This window comes from Coregonus clupeaformis, unplaced genomic scaffold (assembly GCF_020615455.1).
Source record: "Coregonus clupeaformis isolate EN_2021a unplaced genomic scaffold, ASM2061545v1 scaf0033, whole genome shotgun sequence".
Taxonomy (NCBI): domain Eukaryota; kingdom Metazoa; phylum Chordata; class Actinopteri; order Salmoniformes; family Salmonidae; genus Coregonus; species Coregonus clupeaformis.
The window spans coordinates 214,477-227,414 of record NW_025533488.1 but is presented as its reverse complement, the minus strand read 5'-3'; the positions used below and the strand labels follow the sequence as shown (position 1 = coordinate 227,414).

General features: G+C 43.7%; 1 protein-coding gene across 1 annotated transcript in view; it reads right to left on the bottom strand.

Annotated features, from left to right (window-relative positions):
* The window catches only part of LOC121542811 (intermediate conductance calcium-activated potassium channel protein 4), a 58,249-nt gene that overhangs the window by 8,979 nt on the left and 36,332 nt on the right, over positions 1 to 12,938 (bottom strand). Inside the window, exons 5-7 of the mRNA XM_041852366.2 lie at positions 7,598 to 7,708; positions 5,697 to 5,818; positions 254 to 323 (exon numbers count right to left, since the gene is read on the bottom strand). Coding sequence (XP_041708300.1) covers positions 254 to 323; positions 5,697 to 5,818; positions 7,598 to 7,708 — 303 coding nt within the window. The remainder of the gene's footprint in view (positions 1 to 253; positions 324 to 5,696; positions 5,819 to 7,597; positions 7,709 to 12,938) is intronic.

Genomic DNA, 12,938 nt, shown 5'->3' with positions numbered 1-12,938 from the left:
AGTGACTTGAACCTTCTGCTAGACCTCATGGCCGTTTTATAGAGTTTAATGTGTCTTTTACAGACACTTTATGTGTCTCAACACCTAGTAATAAATAACACAGCAACCTTAATATACTGGATAATGGTCTGTGTAAGAGTGTGGTTATTACCTGGAACTGGGTTATCCTGCGCATGGTGTGTGTGTGTGTCAAACATGTCGACACAGCTCTGCGTGAGTTGTTCTAGCCTACTGTGTGGTGTGGTTGGTTTACCTTGGGCAGGTCGACCATCTCGCTGGCGTAATCTCTCAGCTTCCGTTGTTTGAGGCGCAGGTGCCGGAATCTGTCCAAAACAGACAAAGTACGTAGCAACATCTTAGTATGATAACAGTGTGATAGTGACCTTAAATAAATGCCTGGGCCTGAAGTGAGAAACTATCTTCACTGCCATTAGTACACATTACAGTATGTATAGATCTGACTGGGTAGTGTGTGCACTGTAGAGGGTCCCCTTCACTGAACAAACACAACATCCCTTACACTAACAATTACACAATCCCTTGGCTTTGAGAAAAGCTGAGGTACTTAATAAACAGTTGCTTCAGGCTTAAAGCGGCAATCAGCAATTGAAACAATAACATAGCGTTCTCCCTGCCTCTGTTTCAGTAAAAAGCTGAGGGATTTGGCTGGAGAAATGAAATCACTCACATTCATAGACAGAGCTATGGATGCAAAGACTGACCATCCAGGCTATTGAAATTATAATTTTAACTATGTTTTGAGGCTATAAAGTGTTTATTTACATTTACTTTGTTTAAAAACATTGGAGTAAAACAAGCTTATATGTTGGGTTCTGATGGGCTACGACAGTTGAACTAAACTTATGAGACATTTATAAGTCACCCGAGTGGCGCAGTGGTCTAAGGCACTACATCGCAGTGCTAGCTGTGCCACTAGAGATCCTGGTTCGAATCCAGGCTCTGTCGTAGCTGGCCGCGACCGGGAGACCCATGGGGCGGCGCACAATTGGCCCAGCGTTGTCCAGGGTAGGGGAGGGAATGGCCGGCAGGGATGTAGCTCAGTTGGTAGAGCATGGTGTTTGCAACGCCAGGGTTGTGGGTTCGATTCCAGTATAAAAAAATTAAAATGTATGCACTAACTAAGTCGCTCTGGATAAGAGCGTCTGCTAAATGACTAAAATGTAAATGTAAATTTTCTTCAAGAATCAATGGGTAGGGTAGACCGTGGTTGGTTGTCACACTTTTTACTCTTCTGTGTATTTCTCAGCACTAGTATATGTTACAAGACTCTTTTCAATATTAGGAGAAATACCAAGGTCTTCGGTTGAAATTGGGACCCTTTTTACCCTCATATCTTATTCTAACATGGAGTTATTATCCATCAAACACACTCTGTCCACTTGTGACATCCAGCCCAATTGCGGGACTGTATGTTGTTGGTTTTCACAATGTTTGCTAGTAGTTTATTCATTTTGTAACAGGAAATGAAGTAATATAGCATACAGTCTTAAAAATAGGCTTTCTTGGATCTAACGATATTCCTAACAAAATTTAGCATTTTATGCCTTGAGAATAACATTTGGCATTTTGAGTAAATGTGTATGTACGTGTGTTTAGTTTGTTAGGATCCCCATTAGCTACTGCACATGCAGCAGCTACTCTTCCTGGGGTCCACATAAAACGTACAAATACATGACAAAGTACAGAACAGTTGCCCTCAGGACAGCCTCAATTCATCAGGGCATGGACTCTACAAGGTATCGAAAGCATTCCACAGGGATTCTGGCCCATGTTGACTCAAATACTTCCCACAGCTGTGTCAAGTTGGCTGGATGTCCTTTGTGTGGTGGACCATTCTTGATACACAAGGGAAACTGTTGAGCATGAAAAACTGATTGAAGTGGATTTAACAAGTGACATCGATAAGGGATCATAGCCTTCACCTGGATTCACCTGGTCAGTCTATGCCATGGAAAGAGCAGGTGTTCTTAATGTTTTGTATACTCACTGTATATTCATATTCTTATATACAGTACAGTTAAATTAGATCTTTAGAAAGAGGAGAGGCGCTGTGATACAATACTGTATGTTTATTATCAGTTTTTTTAAAGCTAAACTTGCTTTTTGCCTGAGTAACCTCTGGTGGCAGAGCATTCCACGATGACATGGTGCTATACATAACTGAGCAATGCATTAAATCTGTTTTTGGTTTGGGTACCGTGAAGAAAACCCATAGTGGCGTTTCTGGTGGGGTATGTGTATTTTTTCAAGTGTATGCAAATAGATTATACAAGTGGTTAGGCATATGGCAACACATAAATGTTTCTTAAAAAGCTCAGAAGAGAAGTAGTCAATTTCTCCTCAACCCTCAACCATGAGACTATCATGCATGTTGTTGATGTTAGTTCCGTGTGTGCAGTTAAGGGCAAGGCACACTGCTTTGTTTTGAGCCAGCTGAAGCTTTGCTAGGTCTTTATTTGCTGAACCTGACCATATTACCAGACAGTAATCAAGACTGGACAAGATCAGAGCCTGAACAACTAGTACAGTTGATCTTTGTGTCAAAAAACGCAGAACATCTTTTTTATAACAACTTTGTCAATATGACTTGACCTTGATAACAGACCATCCAATGTTACTCCTAGGAGTTTAGCTTCTTCAACTTGTTCAATGTTCACACCCTTTATGCATGTTTCCAGTTGAGGTTTAGGTATAAGAGAATGTTTTGAACAATATACAATGCTTTTGGTTTTAGATGTATTTAAGGCCAGTTTATTGTTAATTACGCATTCTGACTGTAACTCCTTGCTAAGAGTCTCAGTGAGCTCACCAGCTCTAGGTGCTGATGTGAAGAGTGTGCATTCATCAGCATACATAGTCATTTTAGCTTCTTGTAAGACATTTGTAAAAATTGAGAATAGTACTGGCCCAAGGCAACTGCCCTGAGGGATACAGCACTGTACATATCTGATGTTAGAGAAGCTTCCATTGAAGAATACTCTCTGAGTTCTATTTGATAAGTAACTCTCCAACCATGTGATGGCAGGTGATGTAAAGCCATAACACGTTTTTTCAATACCAATTATGATCAATAACATCAAAGGCTGCACTGAAATCTAACAAAACAGCTCCAACTATCAACTTACTATCCGTTTATTTTAGCCAATCATCATTCATCTTAGTCAGTGCAGTACAAGTTGAGTGTCCTTCCTTATATGCACACTGAAAGCATTGTATTTGTTCAAACACAATTTTATCAATCCATTTACTAAGAACAGGCAGCAAACTGATTGGGTGGCTGTTACAGCCAGCAAAGGTTGCATAACTATTTTTAGTTAATGGAATTACTTTAGCTTCCTTCCACACCTTCCACACACACTCCTCTAGGCTTTGGTTAAAGACATGGCAAATAGGGGTGGCAATACAGTCTGCTACCATTCTCAATAGTTTCCCATCTAGGTTGTCTATACCTGGTGGCTTATCCTTATTGATGGATAACAATAGTTTTTCCACCTCTTCCACACAAACTTGACCAAATTCAAAACAGCAATCTTTCTCTTTCATTATTAGATCTTCAATACAATAATATGATGGTTCACTGTTCAATGTTGTCATTTCACTTCTCAGTTTGTCTACTTTACCAGTGAAATAGTCATTGAAATTATTGGCTATATCAAAAGGTTTTGTTAGAAATTACCCATCAACTTCAATACAAAAATAAATTCTGCCCATAATATAATTTAAGGTGCAAATACTTTCTGTGTGGGTGTGTGACAGAAAAAATATGTGTGTGAGAGAGAAAACGAAGGGAGCTCTTTATAGCACAAGCACAAAAGAGCTTGGGATTTTATAATGGAGCTGATAGCAACAACCTACTTCACATTCCGTGTGACAACCATCCCCAACAGTTATGACATGGCTTGACCTAGGAACTCAGAAATAGGTTTGAAATATAGCTCTCCCTTTCCTATTTTCAACAAACATAATTGTTCATGGATACTCACATAATTCAAACATTTACAAATAAAATACTATTTTATTATTTTTACTTTCACCTATGAAAAACACATAAATACCCTTCACCTCAATGTTTTGTCATGCTGACATGAATTGACCAGGTGGATGAGTTCTTTCAAAGAACTCACACATTTTAACCTTAAAAATACAGTGTATTACACAGTGCCATTGACATTGGCAGTAATTAGCACTGTGACAATCAACCTGTGAGACAACCAACCCAGTCTCCTTCTACATATCATTCATTTATAAGTCCAAAAATTGATGTAGCAACTGCAGGTTGACCATTTAAGTTTATAGTGTTTGGCTTTTAGATACAGTCAATAAATCAGCATCCATGAGCCATGCTGTGTGTTCGGAATGGAAAGGTTGGAGCAATGTCTGTTGCTCCAACGTTCTTGACGTTTAGTGTTGGGGAAAAAAACTAAATTTAGATGAAACCAGAACTGCCCCAGAAAAATAAAAACGGAAACCAATATTGCAGGGAACTTCCATCAAGCACTCATGTGCACTAAATTGTCCTAGTGGGGATGCAAGAGCCAAAGAACCGATGCATAAAAGCCTGAAAAAGTCAAAACAAAATTAGTCTCTAAATAGTCTCTTAACTGTTTGGCTCTGTCTCCATTCCAAGGTGCTGGAAGTGCCTCCTCATGCTTTCTTTCCACCATATATTTATAGTGGGTCTGCTAACTGTACAACAGGAAATGTAACCCCTCCACCCTTACAGGCATACTCTCTCTTTCCCACACACACACACACACAGACTCACACACACACACAGTATTATGAAGTCCTGCTGCCTGATAATGACTCACACATTCACACGTCTCAGCTTCCTAGTTTCCTATTTGTTAGGATCTCCCGTGAAAGAGGTCAGGCAACCCCACACCTCACTCCACTTGTTATTAACAGGAAGGCTAGGAGACATATTGTCAAACAACATGGATGAACAACAATGAAAGTAGACATGGGGAAGCAGGCAGAGGACGTCAAAGTTTCTAAGTGCTATTATCGCGAAGGAGCTGTCATTCAGAATATTTTTTTTGTCAAATTCAAGCAGTTTTTTGTTAACTTTTCCGGTGTTTCTTAGTTGTGATTTGACTTCACATGATGGAGGTTCCTTCTTCGTCTGAATTCCGTGTCAAATAAATGTTTCACTGTTTGTCAGATGACCACCGTCCAGTTATTTTGGTGACGAGAGCTTTTGTGAGAGTGAGACTATGTTGTATGCTTTTCTCTATTCTAAATTTAAACTTTACTTGTCAGTGAGCGTATCCATTTGATTGATGTCTAAAGTAGATTTTACATAGTGGCCTAGTCTTTTACCAAAGGGGTGGAGTGCCAAGATTGTTTTGCTGGACCGTAGCATCCAAACAAAATAGGCTCAGTTCAGTGTTGACGAATAGTTAATGACCCATAAAACCAGCACAACACACACAGACACACACACACACAGAGAGAGACATGCACACACACACACACTTTAGACGGCTTAGTGGTCTCTAAATGTATTGTTATTCTTCTGTTCTCCAGTGTTCCTGCAGAAGAAAACTAGTTGAGATGAGTTCTGTCCCAGAAACCTGAAGAAGATGCAAATAGCAGTGGACAAACTGATGGCCCACTCCCATCTGAAACACAAAGGTTAGACTGGAAAGAATCATACTGTGATGAGGACTTACACTCTGATGGCCTCCAGTAGGCACCTCTGGTGTCTCCGGTGCTCTCCACTGTTGCCCTTGGTCAGGTTGGTGCGGTGCAGCAGCCAGCACTCCCTCAGCACATTGGCAGCAGCATGGCGTATCTGGGACAGACAGAGGCGCCAACATCAAGACCCAGTCAATCAAAGGTGCAGCCCTAATGTGTAAGTGTGTGACACACTCCTTTGTACAGAAGGACTGTCCCAGCTGGAGATAAGAGTATTTGGAACTGTGATGCATTAAGCTAACACTCATGTTTATTGCAGGATTAAGTTATAAAGAATTACAGCACTAACTTGGGAGCATGTTTATTTGCTGATTAAACTGTTGTTATGAAGTGAGAGGTAGCCCATGGTTAACGTTGATGAAAACAATTTTGCCTAGTGCAGAACTGGGTCAGGCGGGGTGGGCTGTACACTGTTTGCTACACGGTGGTGTTTGCTAAAAACATAAACGGATGGACACGTACTCATCATATAGGGAATAATATTTGAGGATGCGAATAGGCATCAGTGGGCCATATGTTGGTTACGGAAACACAATCCTCTTTTTTCTCTTTGATTCTATTAGTGTCTGCTGTCCTTCCTGATGAGGACACCGTAACTGCCCTGCTATCTGAGCCTGGTGATGTTACTCCAGCCGGGCCCTGTCTTGTGTTGTCCTGTGTGTGGGGTTATTATTAGGGGCCGTCAGGGGCCGTGGCCAGATGTCTTCTCTTATTCTTCCTGTCAGCATAAATCAGGGCAACGACGGACAGCTCCGCGGGGATGCACACACACACCAAACAACTACAAACAGACGTAAGAATGCACCCAGTGAGAGGATGTGTTCAGTGCCAGGGAGGAAGTGGTTGTATCCTCAGCAGACTCAGACCTACAACCTCGCATCCTCACGCTGACAACACACTGCAGCCTGCAGCCAGTTGTAGCCTACACCTACACTGCCAACCTAGTGCTCAGCTAATGCTCAGTCAGGTCAGTGGATTTCAAAGAATCCTGCCATACACTACTTACATATTAGAGAATTATGTATATGGAAAATGGATAGGGAAACATGCTAGCATCTTCCGTTGCGTTCGTTTATTTTCAGGTTGTTGATTCTCCTTCCGTGCGATAAGCAAACAGATGGATCCTGTCCGAGGCTTCAACATGAAGTAACCCCTCACCAACACACATTCGCTCACTGTGTCCTCAGTTACGGCAGTGAGTGTATATACACACACACGACACACACATCATCTTATCCAGTTTCCCGTCAGTCCGAGCGCCTCGTCCTGGACTGACACAAGTCCCTTTCCTGACAGGGACACGATTGTTTCCTCCTTTTGACGCCTTTTGGAGGCTATTAAGAGATTGGCGGGCCCCACCTCCCAAGCCCTCCAGCCCCCCCCCAGTCTTTTTCCCACACTATCCTGTCCTCTGGAATGCCCTATTTAAGGAAAAAATAATATTATAAAAAGACTCCAAAACCATAACACGCGTGCGACACGGAAAATATCGCTGCATCCACCCAGAAGGCCTCATCCGTTGTGTCATGGGTTTTGTTTTTCTTGTGAGACCAAGGGAACCTTTGAAGGGAGCTGGCTGTTACCGGTTATCAATGTAGGACAGTGGTTTGGATCTTCACAATATGTTTTTCTTATCATTCAGTTATTGGAAAATGGGGATAAATGACTCCTTGAACTGAGACACCCACAACATGTTCACTCATTATTGTCATTATAGAGCCAGGTATTTTTACTGACCATGTGACCAGGAAAAACTCCCAGCCCTTGTAAAGGTTATAACTAGGGCCCAGAGTTTTCCTGACTAGGTGGACACATGGGATCTGGAAAAACTCTGGTCTCTAACTCTGAGTGATTGGTACAGTCGTTCTCCTCTCACCCGTTTGGAGATCTGGATGTCCATCATGAAGAAGTGCACGTGTTTCTCTCCTTTGTTCAGCGCCAGCTTCTTGGTCATGACGGCCACCAGCATGGCGGTACAGGCCACACCCTGAGGACAAACACACAGACAGCCACACCACCGTCACCATGGTTACCACCACCGCCATTTGTCATCCTCCTCCTGTCCCCTTGTGACTCGTAAGAGCGGGAGTCAGAGTCGGAAATCACAAAATGATCATGTCAACATTCAAAATTTGCCCTATAACCTCCGGTCTGTTTGGCCAACTTCAAGATAGACATCGTCATTCCTTTTCAAGAGGTTATGAAATAGTTGTGACTTGTTATAATTTGAACAAATATGGTGGGCCTATTTTGCCTATTTCGCCAAATAATACTAGTTACACTGAATTGACCTTATGCTTATGTGAGAGTGAAATGGTTAATCATATGCCATTGTGGCACTGATATAATAGTATGGGTTTACTCTGAGAATAGCATTGTGCTATTGCTGGATAGGGAACAACAAAATGCTGACGAATGCTCAGGAACACCACAGAGTGAATCAGAGTGACTTGCACACTAAAAGTGACTATATTTCAGTGTGGTACAATAGTTTCAACACAGAAATTCTTACTGCGTAATCTTAGACTACACTTCTGACCTATGGGGGAGATTTAACATAGTTAATTTACCATTGAGTGCAATTTTATATCAATATGTACTGTAAATACACAAAGCTCACAGTTGTACCAATGTGTATCTACCTACACTGTAATTGCATTGTACCTGCCAGTGTAATTACTGTGGAAATACAGTACATGGTTTTACATTTAGTCATTTGGCAGACGCTCTTATCCAGAGCGACTTACAGTTAGTGAGTGCATACATTTTCATACTTTTAGAGACATAGTGTAATCATATCATTTCAAGATTAGACTGGTTTGAAAATGAAGACCGATTTTTACCTTTTTTTCCTTCCCTTGTTTGCATTAGTAAAAGAGAGAGAGAGAGCAAAGTCTGATAAGTTAAGAACAATCATATTAGCATGCACGCCAAGGCTCACAATGAAACACAGGTCACAGTCTGGACACAGAGATGATGCTAAGAGCCATTCGGATGGATGAATCACAAAACTAGTCCCCTGTCCCTTCCTAAGAGCTCCCAAAATACTCTGCTGGCTTCCTAACATCAACCAGCCCACTCACTGGTACTGGCATGGGCATGACTGGAAACAAAGATTCCGTGTGAATCTTCCCCAGCGTAATCTGGGAATTCTGAGAGGCACAACATCCTTCACAGGGATCCATCCACACCCCACTGATAGGATGTGTGGCGAGCACTCTGCTCTGCTCACCTCCCCAACACAGCTGGGGCACTACCAGAGAGGCAGGTTAGCCCAGGATAGAGGTGCTGAGCGTAGGGGTCCTTGACAGCCGAGTGCTACAGGTGTGAGTACTGCTTCACTCATTGTCCTAGAGAGCTGCCCTGTCGGGAGTAGGAAACGCCCTCCTGTTCCAGTGGTGCCAAAGGCTATAAACCACCTACAAATGGAAATGGTGGAAAGTTTTCCCTTAAAAAAGGGGAAAGCTTATAAAAACAAGGGGAGAGGGAGAGAAAGAGGCGTGAAGGATTATTTTCCACTGTGTCAGGGAGGTGTCTCGGCCTGGTTCGCGCCCCTCTGCCGGTCTTGTGACTCGCCACCGCTTATCTGCTCGGATCGGAAACGGACAGAGCTGAGGTGAGGCAGAGAGCCAAGTCCTTACAGCCCAACAGGCAGAAAACACCCAGATACCTCCCTCTCCCTCTCTCTCTCCCTCTACTAGTCATATGGCCTTAAACCCTTCAAAATGCAAGATCCTGTTGGTAACATGTATGAGGAACCTGCCCCCTGCATGTCCCCTTATGATATATGGGAAAAACCTGCAAGTCTGTGAGTGTGAAAGTCCTTGGAGTCATATTGCAAAACAATCTGCAGTGGGACGAACAAATCGATTCAATGATTCGCAAGGGAAGCAAAAAGTTGTTCTTCCTATGTCAACTTAAAATATATAACGTGCCACAAATGGACCTGGTAGCCATCTACACAGGCTATGTTCAACCCTGCCTAGAGTATATCGCAAGAGCTTAGCACAGCTCCTTGACTCAAGCCCTCTCTGAACAACTCGAGCCCATACAGAAGCGAGTTTGCAGAATCATCCCTGGCACGGCATATCCTGATCCTGGATACAACAATGCTCTGACGTCACTATCACTGCCCTCACTTCATGAGAGAAGAGAGAAACTGTGCCTGGACTTTGCTTTCTCCCAGTTCAAGTCCCCCTTCAGAGACTGGTTACCTGCCTGCTGAGGACAAGTGTCAGGCAAATCCACCTGCTCTCTATTCCAACTGCCAGGACTGAGAGATATAAAAAGTCACCCATTCCATACCCATGCATATTAACAAAACAAAACTTTGAGTCTCCTGAATGTACATATTGTCATGAATTTCAACTTCAATGTGTTATTGCGTGTGTATTGTAATATCCAATACATTTACATTTTTACATTTTACATACTCCCTTTCCCTTTCCCTTTCCCTCTACCTCTACCTCTCCCTCTCCCTGTCTCACTCTCCCTCTCCCTCTACCACTGCATCTCACTCTGCATCGCACTCTCCTTCACTCTCTCTACTCTCCTTTTCACTCTCCCTCTCCCTCTTACTCTCCATCTTCCACTCCCTCCAACCTCCCACCTCTCACTCTCATTTCCTCTCCATCTCTCTCCATCTCCTTCTCACATGTTCTTCCATTGTTAAAACCTAGCAAAACTCAACTGACCCCTTACTGCCTCTCATTCTAATCTTTGTACTCAGCATCAACCTACTTAACTGACATATTGGCCTACATTCTTCCTGGTGAGGGTCCATTGTTTTGTAAACAATGGCAGTTGAATTTGACAATATATCATATTGAAACTTCTTTTTTCTTTTCTATGACAGAACAACACCTGAAGTGTATTATTTAATGTCATTTCCATGGCACCCAGACTGCTTGAACATAAGAGTCGCAGCACTTTCACAAATTTCAAATAAGCTTACAGTGCTTGAAATTAGCTTTTTTTCTTCTGCGTGTACCTTTCTTACAATGGGTGTAACCAAAGCATTTGCGTCACAGACATAACAATACATGCGTCAATAACCACACCGCTTTCGTCGTTCGACAAGAGAAAGGTCATATGTTATCATGTAGAGCACATTGGGGCTGCATTCTGTATGAAACGTGCTATAAAAATAAAGTTCAATATTATCAGTGCCTATACTCTTTGAGTTCACCCATAAAACCAGTGAACCCACTATAACCTTTCACATCTCCCCACCTCTGCTCAGTGCCAAGACATCTCCATAAAAGCAATGTGTGTGGGGCCAAAGCCAGCTCTCAGCATCAGACAACTACTCCAGTGTGTGTGTGTGTGTGTGTGTGTGTGTGTGTGTGTGTGTAAGTGTGAGAGAAAGAGAGAGTTGTGCATGAGTCGTGTGTGTGTGCGCATGCATGTGCATGTGGGGTGAGAGAGTGCCTGGTACCAGAGAATCATTTCTCTGACCCATTACTCAACACCCCTTATCTCAGAGGTGTATAAACAACCAAGACATCATCAGGCATTCTCCCTTGAACATGTCATATACAGACTGATAGTGGGGAAAACAATGCAAAATAAAGAATATTACAGTGGTACAGTAGTGTTAAATTCATTTTCAGAATAGAATAGAATAGCTTCAATATGGAAACTACAGCTACTGTACTTTAAGACATCAAAGCATGCACTGGCAACACACAGGGGGCACATGCTATAGTGTAGGACATTGTAAGAATGCCATCATGGAAAAGAATACAGAAAGAAGCCAAGACAAGAGAAATCGATGGGAGTAGCGACAGGCAAACAATGAGTCAGTAGCAACAGTACTGTTGTACATGGCATGCTCTCTGTATGTACCCAGCAACTAGCCGCCTGCATCAAAGTCATTATTGGGACTGGGTGGCACCAAGCACCACTGTATTTCTTAATGGGCACTTACACAACAACCAACTCAAAAGCCCTGACTACTGTTTCAGTTTCCCTCTATTCTTCTTAATTTGATCACCCTGTTGCAGGATAACTTTCCTGTAATGCAGGAAATGTAAAACCTAGTGTATTTGAGGTTTAAAAAGGCTTCTGAAGTTTGTAATTTCCACCTTGAAATTACAGACATGATTTTCCCTTCCGAAAAATGTATCTGTCACGACTTCCTCCGAAGCTGCCTCCTCTCCTTGTTCGGGCAGGCTTCGGCCTTCTAGCCACTGCCGCATCACATCTCATCATTCCATTTGTCTTGTCTTGTCTATTACACACACCTGGTTCATATCCCCTCATTAGTACGTGTATAAGTCTTCCCTCTGCCCCCTTGTCCTTGTGGGTGATTGTTTATGTGAGGAGTGAGTAGCTCGGTTGAGCTACGTGTATTTTGTATTGCTGCGGTATATTTTCCCTGTGTGCCTGTTTTGTTCCAGTGCGCCTGTTTTGCACACTGGACTGTTTGACGCTATCCTGCGTAACTCTGTATTCCGGAATAAACTCTGTATTCTGTGATTTACCCTCCTGTGCCTGACTCCTTCAAATCACCCATCACAGAATCACCCACCAACTATGGAGTCAGCGGGAGAGGAGCACATGCCTGGAGTCGTGGCACGGGTCCAGGAGCATTCGACGATGCTAGCCAGCGTGGGAGAAGCGATGGAACGGGTTCTCCAGGTCGTCCAACGCCTGGAGAGGAGAGGACCCGATCTGTCGAGACCAGCTGGGAGACCGAATCCAGCCACCCACACCCCAGCACCCAGAGGGATCCATATATCCCAACCTAGGGATTTCAACGGGACAGCTGCTCTCTGCCAAGGATTCCTCCTCCAACTGGAGCTCTATTATTCCAGCATCAGCCTGGCCCCATCGGAGCGGGAGAAGGTGTCCGCCCTCGTCTCCTGCCTCTCGGGGAAAGCCCTGGAGTGGGCCAACGCGGTCTGGAATGAAGGAGGAGCCGCGTTGGACAACTACGGGGAGTTTGCTGGCCTCTTTCGGGCTGTCTCCGATCACCCGCCCGAGGGTCGAGAGGCGGGCGAGCGGCTGGTCCACCTGACGCAGGGGAAGAGGACCGCGCAGGACTTCGCCCTGGAGTTCCGGACTCTAGCAGCTGGGTCCGGGTGGAACGAGCGGGCCCTCATCGACCACTTCCGGTGCCATCTGTGGGAGGACGTCCGACGGGAGCTAGCCTGCCGGGACACCATGTTGTCCTTCACTCAACTGGTGGACATGGCCATCCGCTTGGACAACCT